This window comes from Sphaerodactylus townsendi, linkage group LG10, assembly GCF_021028975.2.
Source record: "Sphaerodactylus townsendi isolate TG3544 linkage group LG10, MPM_Stown_v2.3, whole genome shotgun sequence".
In the NCBI taxonomy this organism is placed as follows: domain Eukaryota; kingdom Metazoa; phylum Chordata; class Lepidosauria; order Squamata; family Sphaerodactylidae; genus Sphaerodactylus; species Sphaerodactylus townsendi.
The window spans coordinates 25,103,530-25,127,101 of NC_059434.1; the positions used below are offsets into that span (position 1 = coordinate 25,103,530).

The 23,572-nt window shown below is 40.0% G+C and overlaps 2 protein-coding genes across 4 annotated transcripts in view; one reads left to right on the plus strand and one right to left on the minus strand.

Annotated features, from left to right (window-relative positions):
- Window positions 1-1,131: 1,131 nt before the first annotated feature.
- PPAT (phosphoribosyl pyrophosphate amidotransferase) overlaps window positions 1,132-23,572 on the minus strand; it is a 58,028-nt gene continuing 35,587 nt past the window's right edge. The window contains exons 2-11 of the mRNA XM_048508889.1: window positions 15,208-15,274; window positions 13,068-13,274; window positions 10,675-10,787; window positions 10,426-10,571; window positions 8,996-9,068; window positions 7,096-7,247; window positions 5,650-5,777; window positions 3,738-3,959; window positions 3,282-3,402; window positions 1,132-2,234 (exon numbers count right to left, since the gene is read on the minus strand). Of these exons, the coding sequence (XP_048364846.1) occupies window positions 2,035-2,234; window positions 3,282-3,402; window positions 3,738-3,959; window positions 5,650-5,777; window positions 7,096-7,247; window positions 8,996-9,068; window positions 10,426-10,571; window positions 10,675-10,787; window positions 13,068-13,274; window positions 15,208-15,274 (1,429 nt within the window). The 3' untranslated portion in view covers window positions 1,132-2,034. The remainder of the gene's footprint in view (window positions 2,235-3,281; window positions 3,403-3,737; window positions 3,960-5,649; window positions 5,778-7,095; window positions 7,248-8,995; window positions 9,069-10,425; window positions 10,572-10,674; window positions 10,788-13,067; window positions 13,275-15,207; window positions 15,275-23,572) is intronic.
- The window catches only part of PAICS (phosphoribosylaminoimidazole carboxylase and phosphoribosylaminoimidazolesuccinocarboxamide synthase), a 56,583-nt gene continuing 51,207 nt past the window's right edge, over window positions 18,197-23,572 (plus strand). For 2 of the 3 annotated variants that reach the window (XM_048508880.1, XM_048508882.1), the window contains exons 1-3: window positions 18,197-18,575; window positions 20,986-21,063; window positions 22,205-22,684. In XM_048508880.1, the coding sequence (XP_048364837.1) occupies window positions 18,197-18,575; window positions 20,986-21,063; window positions 22,205-22,684 (937 nt within the window). The remainder of the gene's footprint in view (window positions 18,576-20,985; window positions 21,064-22,204; window positions 22,685-23,572) is intronic. The other variant, XM_048508881.1, reaches the window with a different exon arrangement.

A 23,572-nucleotide genomic window follows, 5' to 3' on the forward strand; every position in this document is an offset into this window, starting at 1 on the left:
TGGGTATGGCCGGAGAAACCGCTTCATTATCTCTAGCCATGATGAAGCAGGTGACGCTGAACCATTTCCCTCAGTTTTGTTGTGAGATGGGGAGAGGTGGGACAGCAATCAAGGCTGACTTTGCTGACTTTATGGAACTGGAAGTAAAGAGAGGAAAACCCAGCCTTCGCAAACCAAAATTGTATTTAAGATACTTAGAATTACTCATGCACACACGTGTGCTGTGGTTTCACAGTAGCAGCAATTTGCTTTGTTTCTAACATATTGACCTTCATCAGGCACTAAAAGGTAAACTTTTCTTGAACCAATGCAACCTTCAGGCACCAAGTTGCATGTGGTGGATAATGCATAACTCTGACCCAAAGAGTGAGGGACACCGCTTTTGGGAGTCCCTAGCAATAAGATGCCCTCTTCCTCAGAGCAAGAACGGAGCCTTGGAAACTTACTGTGAGGCTTACTTCTGCTGTGAGGTAAGGAGGGCATCTTGCCCACCTGAAGAGTGAAAATGTGGTAATGTGATAAGATTGAATTGCTGCAGAAATGAAAACATGGACAAGAATAATACTTGTCAGCAGCACTTTCGTGGAATCTTACGGAGTCTGGTGTCGGAATGGCCGAATTGTTGGGAGATGGGATTTCTGTCTGGTGTGGTTCTGTCTGTTTGATTCAAGGAGGTTCTGACATCTGGTTTGTCTTTGTTTTCAGTAAGTGTGTAGCAATCGGCCATATCTCTGCAGTACAAAGTAGGGGTCCCCAGCAAGTGCTGTGGCATTCACCAACACATTTTCTAAAAACCCACTAAGTATTTTTAGGAAGTGGGCAGAGTCTGGTATGGCTTTTGCCTAGCAAGGCTTATGATTGGCTGTGCAGATTTTTTTTAAAGTATTGCTTTGGCAGCAGCTGCCACCACAGTGCAAGGATCTACACTGTGTCACAATCATTTTATGGCTGTCTGTGGCTCCTACGGCAGCCATTTTGTTGCTGTGACCACCACGTTGTATCAGATTTCCAAATGTGCTCCCAGGCTCGAAGAGGTTGAAGACCCCTGGTATAACTCCTTCAGTTTCTTTAAACCACTGATTGCTTAAACAGTTTACTTGAAATTTTGATTCAAACACACAGGCAGCACTGTTTTACAACTGCAAAGGAGTTGTTTCAACTTCATTTATTCAGATGCAAACATACACTAGGTTTTTAAAAAGCCACAGGATACTGGTCAAAGCAGTAACACATGTATATTTTAAATTAAGCCCAGTATGTGTGTGTTAAAATACTCTGCTGCAGTGATTGTATATTAATTTTTTTCAACATCTGAGTCTTCTTTGAAAGCTTACATGCAATAAAAGCATTCATTCAGACTACAATTCAGTAAGTATTTATGATGAAAGAGCATAATGTAAAAACTTAATACAATGTATTAAGCACTTGAAGATATTTTTTACCAGACTTGAAGTTACTAAAGTTTTGGTTTAGTATTTCCCTGAGTCTCTAAGTCTCAGCATCACATTGTATAAAAACAACATTGTCTCTTTGGAAGCAGGATATAACAGACAGTTTGATTATAAGGCCCTGTAGTTATATTAGCCAACATACAGACACACAGTTTTCTTTCTGCAAAACAGAAATCTCACAGCTATATAAAAATAGCTAGGAAAGTAGTTTCATCTCAAAATTTCACATTCATATAAAACCAAATTTGATATATTTCCTCTTGTTTTCTTAATTTGAAATGCTTAATGGTCCAAGAACTTTTCAGAATGTAATGAACCAGTGTTGCAAAGAGCTCCATGTCCCCCGCACTCGCAAAGTTATGCTAGTAAGGGATCGAAAGACTCCCCAAAGTACAGCACTAGTGTCTATCATAGTACATCATTTTTAAGTTCGTGTATGGTTTATGTCACCCTTAACAATGTTTTCACTAAATCTGAGCAGTTTAATAACCGTTTGGTAGATTTTTTCCTGCATGCTTTTATGCGTAATACATATCTTAAGTTCCAAATCTTAATTCAGTGGTGACAGATGCATTTGGAAAATTCACCACTCAAGTTCAACAGGGTATTCTCCAACAAGGCAAGCTATGCAATGGCCAACTTTCCCAGTGCGGAACCAACTGGTCTTTATATTATTGTTTGTGGCGTTTATGCTGTGTTCATTGTCTTGATGCTTTGCTTTGATGCTTTCTTGAACAGATGACACCAATCCTTCTACCGAAAGGTAAACAACGCTGTCAGCTCCTGGGGGGAGGGGGGGTGGAGTGGGGAGTGGGGGAGGAAGAGAAGATAAGTTAATTTAAAGTTATAGTACTTTGCCTAAAGTAACATTCTGAAAACTGAGCTGGGAATCCAAAGATGCTGAATCTCTGGAATTGTGAACTAAAATGTATAAGAGTAGGCCATGCTAACAGTGTCCTACGAGATCTCATTAAGTATGCCATCTCAAATGAACAGTATGCAAACTCTAACTACAAAACAACACCCTTCAGTGTTACCTGTTAATATATGAAATTGCTCTATTCAGTTATACATCTTCCTTTCTCATGTCATTTTGCATTTTCACAATTTAACCCCATCCACCCAATAAATATGGGCTTAATTTATTTCAGACTTCTAGTAATAATCAGAACTCTGAATACATGATTATGCGTGTGCTTAAAAGTCATGAACATTTTTGAGTTACAACCATTGTGTTTTTTATAAGTGCTGCATTAAAAGTGAGTCAAAGAACTACCACAGAAGAACAGATTCCCAGTTCTTAATTTTCCAAATAAATGTACCATAAGTCAGCAAAAGGCACCTTAGTTTCTATAAATAATGGGTTGGCTTTGCAATAAATCTGCAGACAGAATGGATTCCCAGCAGCAGCCTCCTGTCTCATGCAATAGCTCACAATTTTCCCTAGAATGCTCCTCCTGGAATCCCCAGGAACAGTATGGCAGGTTTGTTGGGTCTCTTTGTCAGGAGGTGGGGAAAAAATCAGCAAAAGTAATTTCCCTTTCTATTAGCAGAAATTTACCACAGGATCTATGCCAACACTTTCAGCAGTGCCTTGCTTTTATGTGTGTATGTAAAGTGCATCAAGTTACAGCCAATTTATGGAACTCCCATAATGGGTTCTCAAGGCAAGTGAGAAGCAGAGGTAGTTTGTCACTGCTTTCTTCTATCCAAGTACTGACACTGATTAACTTCTGAGATCTGACTAGATTGGGTGGCCCATGCCACCTTCCTTTCCCCTTGCTTTTACGGACACCTTGATTTTAACAGGCACAAAACATAACATTTTACCTATGTAGTTAGCCAGGTCACGAAATTCAGGCTTGTTGGCAATGAGTTCTTCTTTTGTCGGGATGTTTATTCCCATGTAACAGGGAAATCTAATTGGCGGCGAAGCCACACGAATATGCACCTGAACAAAGATACAGTATTAGGATATTGACTGCACTGTTCATTTGTCTGAACAGGTGATCTGCACCAAATCAAAAGTCATTATCACAATGGGATCAACATAAGCATTTGTTTAATAGGGCCGAGTGAATGTGCATTTACTTTTGCGGTGAGGAGGGACAGAATACACAATAGGAAGATCAACAGAATTGAGTGAACAACGAAGTGTGGGAGACGAGGAACAAGGATTGTCTCCACTTCCTCCTTTCCATTGCTCTTTTTCAATTACACCTGATAAGTGGTTTCAAAATGAAGCAACCGCTCTCCATCTCAGAACTACAAGTGATATTCACTTACCTCTTTGGCACCAGACTGTCTCAAAAGTTTGATTATGGGTGAAATGGTGTTGCCTCGCACAATAGAATCATCAATAAGAACAACACGCTTCCCTCTGAAGTTGTCGGACAAGACTCCAAACTTTTTGGCCACTCCGAGTTGTCTTAACCTCATGTTTGGCTGAATAAATGTTCTTCCTACATATCTGTTTTTGCACAATACTTCAATGTATGGTAACCCACACTGAAAACAAAAGAATGTAAAGGACAGTACTTGATAAGGTAATTCAAAACAACTTAGTTGTGGCCATCATTTTTTCACTCTTCGACATAGAGACATTTAGAGAACACAGAAACAGTTCAGTTTAAAATTACACTTCCTGAGAACTTCATATCTCCTTTACAATGAAAGAAATTGTTCTGAGTTGGGTCCAGCCAGGTTTGTTTGTTTGTTTTGCTCAACCTCACCAAATTCTCCTCCATACCTCACTTCTCTCCCCCCCCCCCCCCCCCAATTTTTTATCAATTGAGATCACACGGTTACCAAGATAGCCTTTTGGGGTTGTTAAAATACACACACACCTTTCCTCCTTGTTCACTAGGGGAAAAGCTGGTTGTTTCCTAGCAACTGATTTCAGAAGGATTTGCTTCTATGTAAAGGAATTTAGGTCTGAAATTCAGAGGTCTATTCTTGGATATCTATCCTGCAAACTATCCTGTGAAGAACTTCCTCTTTAGGCCACAATACACTGATACATTGTTTGTATGTTATGTATTTTGGGGGACAGTTTGCACTCAGAAGATCAGTTCCAAAACTGAAGCACCACATTCAGCTTGTGCATTTCATCAGAGCAATCAATGCAATCTCCAGTTCTTGAAACAATTACGTAAATTGAAGCACTGAAGACTGTACTATTGTATTGCTCATGGAAATGCACTATTGTGAAGAGGGAAAACAGCTTAAGAAAGCATGAACTTTTAAAAACTTACTCCAATTTTAATCCTATCAGGAGAAACCCCCAGAACATTTACAGCTCAATCCAGAGCTGTCAGGTGGGCGGGGACAGCGCCGCTCCGCCTGCTCCAAAGGGCTTTCTTGTGGTGCGGGAAGCCCAAAAATATTTTTAAAAAACACCCTGACTTTTGAATCCTCCATAGCTGGGAATTCTGCCATGCATAGGGGCCGACTGGTGGCCCTCCGGAATACCCCCCACCATGCCAACACAGCTAGGCATGGCATGGTAGCATCGGTGCAGAGCTGGGTGAGGTGGCCGAGCGCCAATGGATTTGTCCCTCCACTGGTATAAATGCCCAGGGGAAAGAAATCCACTGTCATAAGCCTGCACTGCCTCCAGAAATGGACCCCCCCTCCCCCTGATCGGGCTGGTCTCAATGCTTTGGACTGCTTCACCTAACGAGATCAAGAACAGCAGCTAAAATAAAGAACTCTAATCTATCAGATTGACTCTCAGGTTGAATCTCAGTTCAGCAACAAATTCAATAGGTGATCATAGGCAAACCTGCCTATTGCTGCTTCAATCTACAATATAGGGATACTAGCCTATCTTTCAGGGCTATTTAAAGATCTCTCTGCTCATTTATCAGATTTGTAGAAAGAGGTACAGAGCTGTCGTTTTTTAACTAACACCAATGATCCAAGATGACTTTTAAAAGAATATTATTGATAAACACTAAAATGATAGAGAACCAATTTTACAATTTTCACTACCCATTGATTTATTTTTCTTTCTTTTTGTTAGCTGCCTTGAATTAAATGAAGGAAAAGCAAGGATATGGATCGAAGGAAAAGGTTAGCTAGCTAACACTGGTAAATACCACAAATAGTTCAGTGTCACCTGAGAAAAGTTTGCACTAAAAAGCACCTCTGCAATAAAAATAATACCAGAGTAAAAGGAAAAGACACCCAACCGTACCTTTTGTGCATAGCCGAGGGCTGCTGGAGTTGCAGATTCCGGGACTGTGCTGACCAAATCGGCTTCCACTGGAGCTTCAATAGCTAGCTGCTGGCCACATCTTCTCCTTACAGAATATACCATCTGGCCTATGGAGATTGAGAAAAGCTGGATTTTTTTTCTATACATCATTGAACAAGAAGGGGAGTTTGGATTTATATTCTGCTCTTCTCAACCATAAGGAGTCTCAGAGCATCTTACAAGCTCCTTCCCTTCCTCTCCCCACAACAGAGACCTTGTGAGGTAGGTGGGGCTGAGAGAGTTCTGAGAAAACTGTGACTGGCCTATGGTCACCCAGCAGGTTTCATGAGCAGGAATAGGGACACGAACCTGGTTCACCAGATAAGAATCTGCCACTCATGTGGAGGAGTGCAGAATTAAACACTCCATATTAGAGTCCACTGCTCCTAACCACTACACCATGCTGGCTCTCCTGTGCATGTCTTGGTTTTTCCCGTTCCGAGAAAGAAAATGGCAGGCACAACTTTACAAAAAAGCCAAGTCTTGCTAACAGCCGTCCAGGGCAATAGAAATGCTATTTTATCAAAGTGCTAAGTTTAACAGTGCAGATAATAATGGTTTAGACGAAAGTACAGCATGGTGTCTTTACAATCTTGAGAAACAGCTGTACAAGACACTGTTCAAGACACTTGTTAGAATGCCTTGGCATAGACAATGTGTGACAAAGCAATTCACTTTAAGGGGTAGATCAGATTAGACAGAGGAAATGAAACATCAATTATATTTAGCTTTCTAATGGGACAGTTCTCAGCAGTTGCACCCTTTTAAGTCTGTTGACATTACGACTGCACTATAAGTCAATTATGTCAAACAGACACAGCTAGTAACAACTGTAATAAAAGTATCCTTGGGTTCACAATTTATGGTAGAGAATAATAAAAGCTGTGAGTGCAGTATTTAACAGGAAAGCCAGAGAAACAAAAATGAAGGATGTTCATCGCATTCAGTAAACCTTCCAATTCCTAACAATCCTGCAAGTGGGCAGCTAGGTGACATACTTCCCAAACTGACTATATATGAAATGCCATGATGTAACCAACAGAAATTAATGTATTTTTAATTTTTTTAAACAACTGGAACTACGAAGAACCAGGACTCTCTCAGCCACTCCGCTGTTTAGGTAGCCTATCCACTTGGCAGCTTTAAGAAATTTTCTAGGGCAACACTAAAAGCAGGCTCTTGAGATTGCAAATTCAGTGTAATTAAACTGAAGGTAACCAATATTTGAGCACTGAAAGAGCAAATGTGAATGAAATTCCTTTAGTGAAACCTTTCTGACAATCCTTAAAAGTTGAAAAATGTGACCATCCTTCTGCAGACCTTTCAAAAATCTTCAAGCACAGTATCTATCCACTTAAGCTTGACAAAACTGATTTGATCACTTGCCTTCAAACATGCTGTCAGGCCTTGCAAAATATACATATTCGAAAATGCAGAACGCTGATGCATCTCCTTTAGGTCTTGGCACAACATCCAGCGTTTGGACGTCGTATCTGGATATCTTCACAATTTCTCCAGGCATGACCTCACGATAATATCTTAAAAATAAGTTTGCATGAGTCAGAAACTCAATTTTATATATGTTTGCAATCTGAAAATTAATTAAACAAGGCTGAGCCTTTGGACAGGAAACATACAAAAGGATCTATATTTCCCTGAAGCGTTGCAGTTAATAGTAATACTCAGGATTTCCCAGACTAGCCCAATCTCATAAGCTAAGCAGGGTCAGTCCTGGTTGGTCCTTGGATGGGAAACCAGGGTCGTGACATGGAGGCAAGCAATGGCAGCTTTTTCTCTCTTTTAACTGCAAATTTGTAATGCTTTTATAGTTGTCAAGAAATATGTGAAAACCTGGGCAGTGGTGGAATGTGACTTTGATGCCACACAACAGCTTCTTGGCCTCCTTGTGACAACTTAATAAAACTGCAAAATGCTGGAAATCACAAAAAATATCCATTTTGAAAGACGTGCACAGATCAGCCAATTCAGCTTTTCTAGACACAAGATTTTAATTTTCTCTCCTCCTCCCCAGCCCCTGACACACAAACCTAGTTAACGTTAGCTTTCATGGTAACTTGGAGAAATATTGAAATATTGCAGAAGGTCAGATTAATGCTATTACATTCACCTGACATGTCAAAAATATTGCTAGCATTTGAGTGCTTCATTCACGCCTAGCCAAGCAGAAGGCAAGTATCAAAAACTAAGTGCAGACGTGCTGCCAATATGTTGCAGGCACAGACATGCTGCAAAACCGTGAGTTGAAATGCCTTTAAAAAGGAAGTGTGTTAAGTCAATTTGATTCTTTAATTTTAAGGAGATCTGTTTATACCTGCCACACAAATGCTCATTTGCATGGCAGAGCTATCTAGTGTCTTATTATCAATCATTCAGTTCCTATTAGACACATCCTTCATAATGGCTTTATATTTGTCAGTCACCTTCCAATTTAATAACGTAATGCTCTATTGATGGTGAAAATCCAAGTGTCTAAAGGCTTCTTAAGTTTTAAATCAGTTTTCAATTTTTGTTGAGAGAAAACAAATGCAGAACTATGAATCAGCCAAGACATCAGGCTGCTGTTGAAAATGACATCCACACGTTTTTGCTTAGACACTATAACCTACAGTAGCACTTAACTGTGTGATGTCATAACATCATGTATTTTCCCCCACCTCACATTGTTGACTGTGGGAAACAAAAATGTGCAATACATCATAAGTTTATGGATGACTGAGGAAGAACTTGATATACTACAATGTGTAATATGTTTATGAAAACTATTGCAATTTCTCCCATTCACTGTTATTCATAACATTATGGAAATCAAATCAATTATTCCAAAAGTTCTGAGCTTAACAAAGTAGTGTTCTTATTCCTTATTCCAAAATATTCCTGTCCAAATTATATAGAGCTGCATTATCTTTATTCTCCAAAAATGGCATATAAAAAAGAGATTGGACAGCTGTATAAACACAACAAATTGGTTAATGGAATGAATGAATGTATTGTGTCCAAACATCACAGGTAGACCTGGGGAGCCCTGTCCTGTTAATGATTTGTTGTTTTCACAGATAATGACCTGGTTACCTTTCTAAGTAAGGGCAAATCTTGCTATCCAGGTCCCTTAACATCAGTGGAAGTTTTTCTGGTGACTTCAATAAGATTTGGATTTTCAAACCATTGTTATCTTGCACCAAAACTATTGTAGTATAAAAATGGCAAAATCTATCAAGTGATTTAATTTCACCTTATGTGTAAAGAACTTATAATAAAACACACTTACTCTGCACCAATAGATAAAAAGCTACAGGATTCTGAGGAAACAACCCATCCTTCAGTTTCAGAGTATTTCTTCCCTGTGACAGAGTACAAAACTATAGTTACAATGCTTTCACAATCTGGTATCTTTAAACTTCGTTGCAAACACCCCACTATCTTTTTCAAATTATATAACAGTTCATTTTTTATTCAAAGTCTGAAAGTTTTAGCTCCCTGGTAAGACAGCTTGTAAAAACATTTCAGCCAAACGGTCAGCCTACAATATTATCTTGAAACTTATTATACCCATTAATTTAAAAGTGAATGAAAACATGATACACCCCCCCCCCCCTTCCCACCCCGGGGTTTGCTTCTATTTGTTTTGAGATGATATTGGGCAGGGAAACACAGTTCTGTCAATAGATTATTTGTTTTTCATCCAATTTGGATGATATTCTCAGGGTCATATTCCTTTCCTAGGGAACCCTTCTTTGTGTGTTACCCTGAAAAAGAAATGGATCTGCTTATTGATTGATTGATTGATTGATTGGATTTGTAGACCGCCCCATCCCCGAAGGGCTTAAGAAACTGACCAGTCAAGACTTTTAACCATATGTCCTCTGTCTATTTAGAAAGATGTAAATTCCCTTCACATTTTATATAATTACGGCAGATAAATTGGTGTCGATCTCAGCATAGCTTGGAACAAACAGAATCGCTCCACAAAGTATAATGGAGCCCCAAGAAAACATCACAGATGAATTGCCAATCTGGATACATAAAGGTCTTTCTCCAAAATTCATTTTAAGATTATTTGATATATTTCTAAAAATATTCTAGACATAAATTCTTGTCATATTACAGGGTTTCCTTGCACTAGGAAAACACTTCTAACCTCCCAGATATGGGCAAATTCTTGAGAATTATTACTTGTCATAAAAATTAGTAGAAGATCCTCATGAATAAAATGCCTTAGCATATGTTGCTTTCACAGAAGAAATGGGCTGGCTGTACAAGAGATGTTCCCTTAAATACCCTCTGTATCCCTCCATTTTTATAACTTTTTAGTATATCTATCTCACCAAAGGGAAAAAAATGTAACTTCAATCGCCACATGCTGGACTGTCTTTGTTTTGGAATGCTCCATTTGGGTTCTAGTTCCTTCCCAATAGAACTAGGTAGGAACTAGAACCCCAACAAAGCATTCCAAAACAAAGACAGTCCTGTGGCGAATAAAGTTACAATTGGGGGGGGGGGGTTGTTGGGAGACAGAGTATAGTAGTGAAGTGGCTGGCTCATGCCAGTCAAGGAAGCAGCAAAACCATGGAACTCTCAAAAAGTAGCAGATTCTCCATACCCTCCAAGTATGCAGAAATATATGTCTTTGTAAACCTAAATTCAGCTGTTTAAGCATGGTTCAAATATAAACATACAGGCAGGCTGAATAAATCTCACCTTTTCCATTAATATCACCTACTGGAACAAGGCGGCCGATGCAGAGTGGACGGTTCCCATAGGGATCTCGCACTGCATAGATAATATCTTTATGCATGATCAGAAGGGAATATGAAGTAGGTGTTTCGTTCATCAGGTTTTTGATCCTGAAACATGACACAATACATTCAGACAACTGTTATCCCAGTACGTGCAGTCGCAGAGCTGTTGCCAATTCCTGCTCCTTCCCTTCAAACTGGATTTTGTTACCTCGCTACCCAGTCTGGGACGTCATCATCCTCCAGAGGGGGGGTGAATGCCAGCAATTGAGTGATCAGTTCGCTGTCAGAACTGGTGGATAATCCCACGCCATGGCGCATGAGCTATCAAACAAAGGAACCAAAAAACATCACCATCAGACCTATGCAACTGTTTTTTTTCCGTTTTAACACACTGAAGTTTCCCAGAGAAAAAGTATGCATGAAGCAGATACGCAGATCTGTCAACTATTTGAAGAGCAGAAGGGAGACATGAAAGCCCCCCCTCCTTTTCCCTGTACCTTTTCAAGTCAAAATCGAAGGGGAGGGAAAAGGCAGAGAACATCCACACTAAAATGCCTAACCAACCATTATTCCTTCTTTCGAGGCAGCACTGAGAATTGTAGTTCGGGGTGGGGGGGGAATGACTGGAGGGGAAGCTAGGAATTTCAAACACCGTTATCAAACTACAACCCCTAGGATTGTCTGTGGGAAAGTCATGGTAATTACTGTATAAAACAAATATCAGTTTATGGTATACATAAGCTGTAAGGTACTTGCCAAAGCATCAAAAAGCCTGTTTTTTTAAACTAACTTTGTAATTTCCTATGCCTTTCATAAAAACAAGGAACGCATAAATCTCACCACAGAGACATGCATCTGCGGCCAATGCAGGAAGAGCTCCGAACTCCCTGTTGATGCTGATTGGGTGGAAAGGCAGCATAAAAATGTTTTAAATAAATAATAAATCGCACTCTAAATTCCAAAGGTGTTGACTTTCTCTCTGCCTTACTAAGCAATAGGTTTGAGTCCATTCATATGGAAAGAGTGACAAGAATATTAGAACTCGATATGGAAGGGAACATGTTGATAGCAAGATAATATGGGATCAGGGATGGAGCGAGGGGGAACTGTGCCCAGGGCACGCGTGCGCCCCGCCACACCCCCTCCTGCCCCGCCATGCCCTCACCCCGCTGCACACCGGATGCGTCACGTCTCCCCTTTGGCGTTACACCACTATTTGGGATTTAGGTTTATATTTAGTGGATTGGACCCAGTGCAGAATTTCCAATTGAGTGAGAGTTTTGCACAAACAGCAATGTGACAAAAGGCTAAGCCAGTTGCTTGAATCTGATTCAGTCTTACTGTGTCCCCATTTGCATTTCTGCTTGCTCAAGAGCGTACGCCAACACCCAGATTCTTCTCAGTTGCAAAAGGTCACAGTTTGCTGGAGCTCAAACAACATGTATATTTTCCAACTTGCACTTATTTATTATATGTCTGAAGCCTGAACCAATGTGTAAGAGAACAAGAACCTACATTAAGGACTCCATTTCTTGACAAATCTATCTAGTCAGTGTTAAGTGATCTTGTATATGCGCCTTACAATTATGAATCACAGTGCCTTCAAAAAGACAGTAAAGTCAACAGCTATGAAGCATTTCTTCCTGCCAGTGTTCTATTTCATTCATAACTGCAGCACTGCATCACAATTGGCATCTTTCAAAATGTCCTGATAAATTGCCTTCCTGTTTTTAAAATCGTGTATATAGCAAAAAATGAACCACAAAAGAGAAAAAGAAACAAATGAGGGGCAAAAAAACCCCCTACCCACCAGTAATTAAAGACTACAGCAGAGATCATCAACCATGCAATGTTTTTAGTATGGTGGTAAGAGCACAAAATACTATGCAGGATAAAAATAAAGGAGAATCTCAGAAATACACTGAATCAGACTTTAGAAATAGCCCCAATATTCTTAAGAGTATTAGTTAAATCTGTATTCACTGTAACAAGCATGACTTTTCTGATCACTGTACAATGATTTCCCACCTATTCATTATCGCTGCAACTTTATTTTATTTTTTAAAGGTTGCCATAACTTGGGCGACAGAACTAAACAGTCTATTTAGATTCCAAAAATAGTATATTTGAATCATCAAAATCAGTTTGTTTTGATAAAAATCCAGCTCCCCACATTTGAAATTAACATATTGTTAAAATGAATGAGTCCAGGGGCATTAATTTATTGTGTATTTTTTTAGTAAGGGCCATAATTGTGAAGGTCGTGGCAGCAAGAGAAAACAGCGAGGAAGAGACGGAGCCACAACACTTTTTGTTCAGCCCCAATCATACAGAATCTTCTGTATCTTTTTAGGAGGGACCAAAATTTGCACAGAAAACACCAAGAAGCAGAGCGACGGAACGCACAGTGACAAGTGGACTGAATACCCCTGTCCACACACAACATTCAGTAGCAGATTGTGGGGGAAACCTGGAAATTGTAATGATTCTTAACAAAGATCTGTACATTGTCTTAACCCAAACAAAACATCGTTCTGGACATATGTGATTCTTTTCTGAGCATGAGGAAGCACAGTGAAAAAATGCTAGACCAATTCCTACCTTTCTTCTCAGCCGTGGTGCATTTGTCAACTCTCCGTTGTGGGCCACAGCAATCTTCCCATGCAGGGTTTCCACAACAAATGGTTGGCAGTTATCTAGTACAGATACTCCTGAGGTGGAGTATCTTGTATGGCCAATTCCAAGATTTGAAACATACAGCTTCTTCAGACTGTCTTCACTGAACACATGATTAACCAGACCCATTCCCTGTAAAACAGAAAGGAAACTCAGGAGGTAACCCTAGTGCCCAAGAGATTTTAGCAAAGTAAACTTGTCAACATACATGAATACACACTCACAAACATTCCTGTTAAAAAAACAGACGAAGTAATTGCAGTATAACTGTTTAGGATTGTGCTCATATCAAATTAAAAGGATTGTAGAACAGAGAATGCAGATTACCAAGATGACATTCTTCAGATTTTTGGCCCGTATAAGGGCCAGAGGCGTAGCTACCATGGGGACATCCGGGGACATGTGCCCCGGGCGCCACCTTGTGGTGGGCGCAAAAATTGCAGGTTCGTTTGTGGCTTTTTCTATTTTTCAGGTTTTGTTTCATTTTTGGCCTGCAGGGGGCGCAGTTTTTAGGCTAGCGGCACCAAAACTTCAGGCTATTGTCAGGTGACTCTCCTGATGATACCAGCCAAGTCTGGTGAAGTTTAGTTCAGAAGGTCCAAAGTTGCGGGACCCCAAAAATGGGTGACCCCATACTCCATTGCTTCCAATGGGAGTTCAATAGTGAATGGGTTGCTTACCATTTTGAGTGGTCCATAACTTTGGGCCCCCTGAATCAAACTTCACTAAACCTAGGTGGTATCATAAAGACAGTCTCCTGCTGATACCACCCTGGTTTGGTGAAGGTTGGTTCGCGGGGGTCCAAGTTATGGACCCCCCAAAGGGGTGCCTCCCCATCCCCCATTGTTTCCAAGTAATGGGATCTAATGGCGGGGCCAGGGCTACCCTTTTGAGGGTCCATAACTTTGGGCTTCCTGAACCAAACTTCACTAAACCTGCAAGGTGGTTTCATCAGGAGAGTCTCCCTGAAGAAGATAGCCTAAAAGTTTGGTACTGTTAGCTTAAACATTGCTCCCCTGACAGGCACCCTCAAATTTCCCTCCCCAGGTTCTGCTCTCTTTGGAGTGGATTTAAAGGGAGAATCTTGGCTCCACACTAGATTAAAAAAAAACCATTGAAGAAAGTATTGTTGAAGGCTTTTCAAAACCAGATTCAACTGGTAGTTGTAGGGTTTTACGAGGCTGAGTGGCTGTGGTCTGGTAGATCTTGTTCACTAACGTTTTGCTCTGCATCTGTGGCTGGCATCTTCAGAGGTGTATCACAAAGACAAGTCTGTTATAAGAGAAGGCTGTGGACACAGTGTATAATAGACTTCTCTCTCTCTGTGATGCACCTTTGAAAAAAATACTCAGCCACAGATGCAGGTGAAACATTAGGAAATCGAAAAGATATACCAGACCACGGCCACGCAGCCCAGAAAACCCACAATAATCAACTTTGAAAATGATGCTGTTTGGGGTGGGGAATCTACCCTGAAACAGCATCACTTTCAATGTTGTTTAAACTAGGGAGCCCAGAGTATCCCCTTAAGGTGGATTTAAAAGGAGAATCTGGGCTCTGTAGTTTAAACAACATTAAAAGTGATGCTGTTTCAGGGTGGATTCCCCGCCTTAAAAAAAATAACATCACTTTCAATGTTGTTTAAACTAGGGAGCCCTGGGTGTGTTCAGATTTGTGTGTTGGGGCATGTTCTATAATGCGATGGTGACTTTGAGATGACCTGGTGCAAAAAATGTTGTTTGTTCGTGGTGGGGGGAGGGACGCTGCCCGTATGAGGGGGGGGCGCAAAACTCAGATTTTGCCCCGGGCTCCATTTACCCTAGCTACACCCCTGATAAGGGCCGATACCTGCCTTCCAGTTTCTCTCTGTCTGCATGCACCTATTTTATTCTACGTACAATTCTTTAAAGCTTACAGTAGAACTTCTCACCATCAAGTTTATCCTCATCGATATGTGGCACACACTCTGAGTTTTACCAACATTCATTTTGAGATGATAAGCAGTGGGATTCTTTAATACTACTTATTTTAACGAAATAAATAATAAACAGCCTTTTCATTTTACCTTGTGCACTTTGAAGGATTGGGCTGATTCTCCATCACTTGTCACAATCCCAGCGCTCTCTTGGCCTCTGTAGGGAAGAAAAAAACATACCCTTAAAGCCCATGAATTAGTAGCATAACATCTTCGATACTAACTATGCAGGGATGTTTTTGCCTCCTCTAATCCAGAAACAGTATTCAAACTTCCCTGGAGCTCATGAGCTAGAGCCCAGAGACTAAAAAGGCTTCCTTTTCTCTTTGTCCTGACTTTGGGATACCCAATAAACTTTATTATTAACACTGTTTTGTTAAACTCTCCCCAAATCCTTTGTTTTTACTGCTGTTTAACAAACTGTGTTTGTTTAAGCAGCAACTTGGGTTTTGAATGTGGCATCCCAACTCTGTTACCACTATTGTAGTCCTTTTAAGGAAAAAACAGATGTAAATCTTGACATTCTTGAAATAAAACTTAAAATACTTTTGGTCTGCAAAAAACTATTACTGAATGCACCAGGCATGACAGAGAAACTCTAGACATAAGAACCCGTTTTTAAAGTTTAAACTATAAAATAATTTTTTATTGATAACCAAACCAAATTATAAAGGTTTAGAACATTTCATTCAAGCAAAGCATAACAAATAAATACGAAAAAAAGAAAGAAGAAGCCCTTGCAGTGTAATCCTAAACAGAGTTAGACCACTCTAAGCTTGTTTGGCTTCAGTGCATACTGAAGGTAGTAACATTGCTTGGGATTTCACTGTCACCTAACCTTATCTTTATAAGCTCTAATTTTTTTTGTATAAAACCTGCAGTTATAAAATTTATAAACTGTAGTTTTATTACTATTTTGACATTTTCTCATGTGTTCCACACAGAGGCATCATTTAGGCCTTGTTCCAGTAGGTGATATTAATGGTACTTATTGTATTGACTATCTGTATTTGATTTTACTTATATTGTCTATGGTTGGAAACCATTCTGAGCCCAGAGGGGAAGGAGCGGTATAAAACCCCAATAAAAAAATAAACTCTATCCTCGAATTCAGAAAAAGGTATAGGCATGTAATTTATTTATTTTCCTTCCTCAGAATTACTAGTCAAGTTCTTCAAAGATAACACTGCAGTAAACACACGAAGCTATCTTATACAAAGTCACACCATTGGTCTATCGTGGTCAGAAATACCTTCTCTGAGCGGCAGAGGCTCTCCAGGGCCTTGGTAAAGCTCTTTCACATTAACTCCTATCTAATTTTTCTAAACTGGAGGTACCATGGATTGAATCTGGAATATTCTGCCTGTGAAACAGATGCTCTGCCACTGAGAGCCAGGTTTTTCTCACAAATTATATGTTGTGCCTTTATGGAGGGAAAGGATTAGTTCTGGAGATAGTAGTGGTTAAGAACTGTGTTTCTTGGGACACAACAGCCAACTAACACAGCAGGCCAAACTAGGCATCAGTAACTGACCACTTCTCCAGGTATGGTCACAAGACCAGAACCTCTTTATTCTATAGAACAATAAAATTGTTCAGAGGTGAAGACTCTTTTTGGTACTTAATTTGCAAATAAAGGGGAACCTCACACAGTTACAGAGCGGGTGGGGGGGGACACACCTCCAAAGTAGCAATCATATTTCTCTCATTTTATACCCTATGCCCAACCGCTTACTTGCCACTCTCGTTCCTCACTGGCTGAAGGTAAAGAGGTACAGACTATCCGAACGCAGTGGTGGGATTCAGCAGGTTTGCACCACTTCGGCAGAGCCGGTTGTTAAGATGGTGCTTGTAAACAACCAGTTGTTTAATTGTTTGAATCCTACTACCAGAACCGGTTGTTAAATCATTTGAATCCCACCACTGTCCGAACGCCTTCTTCATAAATACTCCTTAATATGTTCACCCATCCCAATTATACAAATATGATCATTAAAGACACCCCTTATCAGAGGCGGAGCTAGGAAAAACTATGTCTGGCACATGCGCGCGCGCGCCCTGCACCCCTACCACTGCCCACCCCACAGAATCCCCCCCTCCACAGCCTAGCCACACCTCCCCCTGGGGCATTGCGCACGCCCCTGTCCTGTGGGCGCTACGCCATTGCCCCTTATGAACATTGGGGAGGAGAATTCAATATTTATTAGATTGTGCAGCTGTATTAACAGGCTGGGGTTAAAAGTTTAAGCTAGTTTGGATATTTCTAACTGAAGCTAGCCAAAACCGGTTTGACCGGTTTTCAACAGTCAGGGCCAAAAGCCCTTTCCATTGCTTATCACATTCCCCATACAGAACAAATAAAAACCTTTTAGAAAACACCCTTTCTGCCCTTACACCTTTAGTTCTCAAAATACAAAATTATAGCTTTTCTGTTGCTATTAACCATGAAATGCCGAAATGTTTGTCCATGTTTAAACTGACAGCTTCGTCCTCACAACAGTGTTAGCTAGTATAGATGTAAACTTATAGAATTAAGAATGCAGTCTTACACAGTGGGACTTAGTTCTGAGTATACAGGCATAGGGTTGTGCCACATGTGACATTTGAATCACATAATTTGATAGTGATGGGAGGGCTAAAATTCTGTTGAAATAAAAAGCACTGGCTTGCTAGTAATTCTGAATAGGAACAGGGTGCAAATCTATCATGGTTCAGGCCACATAAGCTGTAGAACAAATCCAGTGTTCTTATATGCCGTTTAAGACATAGAATGTCTGCTGCACAGGAGATTTAACAACTTGGTTATGCTCAGAATTTTATCTAGCAAAAGGCAGCTTATTCTGGAAGCCAGTCATTAAAGCAGTTTGCAATCATTTGTGCTGGAGCTGCTTTATTTTCCCTGCCTCAAATGCAGAACCTGCTTATTTGGCAGTTTCTCAAGTTACTCCCCTCAGGCAGCTTGAGCCAGTAAAACTAGATCCTTTCATCTCTGTAGAGCTTACTGACAACCAGCCGGCTGGTTTCCTAGGAAACAAAATCTTGGCTAGAAATAGTGAATCATTTCCAGGTCACTTTCAACATGGAGAGTGGAGCAGGAAGGCACTGGACTGAAGAGGAGGTTAAAGCCTTGTTAAGCGTCTGGTCAGAAAAAAATATCAGAAAGCAGCTCCATGGAACACTGAGGAATAAAGGGATATTTATTTACATTGCTAAAAGGCTGCAGGAGTTGGGGATCTGCAGAGACTGGAAACAATGTCGTGCAAAGTATAAAAACCTGAAATATGAATATAGGACAGTTAAATATGCCCACAACTCAGGAGATGCTACAAAGACCATGAAGTTTTTCCATGAACTGGATGCCATATTGCAACATGAACCTGTCACACAATTAAAAGAGGAAGAAAACGGCAGGTGCTCAGCAAATGAGATCATAAATGCCACCAGAGAGAACAATGAAGGTAAAAAAAGCTCTCTTTCCTTATTATCTTTACCTAAAATACCTAGAGGCTTCCAGGATTCAAAGCCACATAACGCACTACTGATGGCACAGTTGGTAGAACAAACTGACTTAATTCACTCCCTCCTTGTCTGCATGCGGTGTATGTGTGCGTGCAGGGTGGGGTAGCTGTGCACACTGGCGTTTCTATAAATACATAAACCTGATGATACAAAAATCTGCAGCCAGACTCGTGAAAGCTGATTTCTGTAAAAGGGGGAGCAAACCAGCAGGGCCCTCCTGCAAGTTCTATTTCTTTTTAACGGTGATTTATCTTTAACAGCCGATGCCACATTTTTTGCAGCTGTCCACTTTAGGGACATAATAATTATGGGATGAGCACTATATCCGACAAAGATTGCAGTCGCTCTAAATGACAAATTAATGCAGAGCTGAAGTGAAAATTTTAAAAATGGCCAGGATTGAAAGCCACATATTGGGAATGAGGAGGAAATGGTATTCCTTGCGCAGGTCATTCCCCCCTGTATTAATGAACTGTGTACAGCTGCTGACAGACTAAAAATTTTAAAACAGGTACAGTGCGGTTCAAAGTCATTTGAATGTCAATTACTGAAATGTCACACAAAGGAGCTTCATACTGTGACAGCTGTCATTTCTTACCTAGTGGATGACATGCAATAAAATCTATTTTTGCTTGGTCCTTAAAAAACCCAGAAAATAAAATTTAGAAAGGCCAAAAATGAGGAGCAACCTTCCCCTCTACAAAGATAAAATAAAATACTTGCTGCATTATTGCTCTCTAACATCAGCTTCACTGTTCAACCATGCTTCGAGAGAACATCTTCAACTGATGTTTTGTTTTGTCTGTTTAAAGCATTCTTTGTCAGATATCTGATTTCAAGGAGAACAAAAAATGTCCATCAGCATTGGCTGTAAGTGTGTGTGTGTGTGTGCGTGCACAAAATCATTACCTAGATTTCTTTTCTTTTTTTAGGGACCAAGCAAAATCACTACCTAGATTTCTCAAAACAAATTCTATTAATGTTACATGTGTTCAGGAAGGATGGATGTCAAAAGAGTTGGTAGGAAGTCAAACATTCCTTTGAAAGAGAAATTACAAATGGAAGGATGAAAATGTCCAGAAGTGTGACTTGGACAGTCCACATTTTTTGGTTGTAGCTTGAACTACTGCAACGAATTTTCCAATCCTCCTTTCAAAATCTCTTACCTATATAAATTCACTGCACTTCATTTGCTGGTTTATTCACATGAAAAACAGACCATTTTCCTTCTAATTTAAAAGAACTGTTATCATGGTTCATACAGATGTTCAGTGGACTTTTTTTAAAAAGGAGTTAAGTGCCTTTCACTTGTCTGCATTCTTTAAATTCTTCTACAGAGTGATCTTCAGTTTAAGTTACATTTTAGAGCCAGTTAATAGATTACAATTTCCTGCAAAAGATTAATATGTGTTGCACACATTTTGCCACACAGATTGGTTCCATTACAAAACATCTCCATCAGTGCTCGCAATACACTATATTATGTTAATGTACATAATATTGAGCCCGATCAAAAGAGACATCCTTTGACACTGCTGAAATCAACATGCCTTAAATGTGAAGTGGTTCAAGTAAACCACAAGCTAAGAAATGTAAGATAGATAATCCTTCCTGTAACTTCCAGCTTGACAACATAATATTGATATACCGTATATATTAGTGTATAAGCCGACCCGTATATAAGCCAAGGCACCTAATTTTACTGCCCAAACCTGGGAAAACTTATTGACTGGGTTATAAGCCGAGGGTGGGAAGCCGGGAGGCAGAGGGAGCTCCTTATTTGGGCAGTGACATCAGGGGGAGTCACTGCCCAAATAAGGAGCTTCCTCTGCCTCCCGGGGTTTGACCAAGCCCAGCCAGCCAGGGTGCCTCGGGGTTCCCCCTTCACCTTCCCAGGAGGGCAGCTTCCCGGGGGCAGGGAGGTTGTCCCGGCCCCGCCCCCAGCCTGCTTGTGATGGATAGAAAATGGTGACTCGCGTATAAGCCAAGGGGGCTTTTCTCAGCCTTTAAACAGGGCTGAAAAACTTGGCTTACACGCGAGTATATACGGTAGGTAGAAAATATTTCACTATCTGTGAATGAACCGAAGAGTCTTAGTTCTGTGTTTTCTTCATTCCATGGGAACACACAGCCGGAACTTCTTTTTGTAATGAATAAAGATTTAATGTTTAAGGCAGTCATGAACACTAGTCCTAGGAAACCTAAATGAAGTATCCAAAGATTGTGGATCAACTTATTTTTTTTGCATTACCAAAATCTACATAAATGACATACATGGATGCCTATAGTATATTTCAACATGCTCTTTGACTATTCTACATAATAAATCTCTTCCTTTTTTTCTTCCAGGTGATGCCTTACTTAAAGAGGAAGATACTTCCGCAAATCCACTACTTTTTATTTCACACTGCAGGCCCATTCAATTAGGTAACGAATTAACATTCAACTAGGGAATGTGTGTGAAGCTGCAGTACTGTAGTCAAAAGCTCTGCTCACAACCTGAGTTTGATCCCAAAGGAAGTCTCAGATTGCTGGCTCAAGGCTGACTCAGCCTTCCATCCTTCCGAGGCTGATAAAACGAGTACCTTAGCTTGCTAGGGGTAAAATGTAGATGACTGGGGAAGGCAAATAACCCCATAAACATAGGCTCATTCCGCACATGCAGAATAATGCACTTTCAAACTGCTCTCAGTGCTCTTTGAAGCTGTGCGGAATGGCAAAATCCATTTGCAAACTGTTGTGAAAGTGGTTTGAAAACGCATTATTTTGCGTGTGCGGAAAGGGCCATAGTCTGCTTAGTAAACGCTGTGATGTAAAATCACCCTAGGGGTCAGAAATGACCTGGTTCTTGCACAAAAGTAATATGGGATGGGGGGGGGGGGCAGTAGCAAGGTGGGATTCAAATAATTTAACAACTGATAGTTTACAAACACCATTTTAACAACCGGTTCTGAAGAAGTAGTGTGAACCTGCTGAATCCCACCACTGGGCAGTAGTAATCAGGACAATTGGCACAGACTGAATGAAGAAGCTGAATGGACCCAACTGAAAGTGTTATTTCTGTACACCCTGTTTCCCTGAATATAAGACATCCCCTGAAAATAAGACATAGTAGAGGTTTTGCTGAAGTGCGAAATATAAGGCATCCCCCAAAAGTAAGATGTAGCAAAGTTTTTGTTTGGAAGCATGCCTGACGAACAGAACACAGAAAAATAAGACATCCCCTGAAAATAAGACATAGCGCATCTTTGGGAGCAAAAATTAATATAAGACACTGTCTTATTTTCAGGGAAACACAGTAGTAACTTTACTTGTACATCTGGAATTCAGAAACGAGTGTCATACAACAATCAGATTCAATTTCTCCTCTGGAAAAAATTAGTTTTAGAATACCGGTATATACAGTGTGAGATACTTTTAAATTAGTCTTGTATATTTGCAAAGTGTGCCTTGAGTTTGGTTTCTTCTTTTAGGTTTGCCTAAATATTCTTAGCAAGGGAAAAAAATTAACAAAACTTCTCTCTCTCACCATCCTTACCTGATCCTGATCCCACCCTCCCCAATGCAGGTAATACATATCTGTGTCTCTCTCCTATCCTACCTGATGCAGGTAACCCAACAGCAATACTAGACACTTCAAAAACCCCATCCTTTATTCCATCTGTAGCAAACGAAGGAGGAAAGCACTGGACTGTCAATGAAGTGAGAGCTCTAATACGTGTGTGGTCAGACAAAAGCGTCCAGCAGCAACTGGAAGGAACTGTGAGAAACAAAAGAATATTTGAACACGTTGCTGCTAGACTTCAAAAGTTTGGAATTGACAGAGACTGGAAACAGTGCAGGACAAAGTACAAAAATCTAAAACATGAATACAAGAGTGTAAAAAATGCCCAGTTTTTAGGCAACACAAGCAAAACCATGAAGTTTTTTAAGGAACTGGATGCCATACTGGGACGCAGCAGTGCAGGTAAAACAAACAGATCAGACAACAACACCAGTGAGAAGCCAGCAGAATGGGCAGAAATTAAAATAGAAAGAAATTACTCAGGTAAGGATTCTTGTTATCAAAATTATTTGACAAAGTACTATTATATGTATTTAAAAAGCATAAAAAGAACAATGCACACAAAAATATAAACGTCCACTACAAATAACAATACCGAAAGGGACTGGTAGTGTGAGTTTTTTGGAAGAATATGAATAATAAAATTTTTCAAACAACTTAAATAGAGAATTATCTGATTTTGCATAATTATTTTTAAATTACCCAATGTAAATTTTATTTTCCTAAACCAACAAGAAATAGTCCCTCTAAGCATTCCCAGTTGCCGGGCAGAACTTCCAAAGTACTGCGCAGAACTGAGTTGTCCAGGAGAGCTCTCCCTTCCGGGCCGCCCCTTATCTACTCAGCCAGTGTGGTGGCCGCGTGCATACACAGTTACAGGCAATATTGCCAACATATATTTGAACTGAACTGCATCAGTAAAGTGTGGTTTAAATGGTGTATTCAAACAAATTCAAAGCTGTGGAAATTATTTTTTTACTTCATTTATAATGGGGACCTAATGTAGCTTACATTGTCTATTCTCGTTCATTTTATCCTCTGCATCACACTTTAATAGTTATTTAATGTTTTGTACACTCCTTGTGGTTCAGGGCAACTTACAATAATAGATAAAAATAGTTTCAAATTAAAACCAGAATAAAATTAACCCCCTATGATACTGTTATTGAATAATAGTTGTAAAAATTTAAACAATATAACATTCACATCCCACAAATATGAGCTATTAATTAACTATTAACACAGTAATTTCGGCACACCCAAAGAGCTGGACGTGATATGACATGGATGCAATTGTCCACTCATCTGTTTCAACAGAGCTACATGTACAGAAGTAGTGAAATCACTAGTCAGTAAGGCTAGATTTAAATC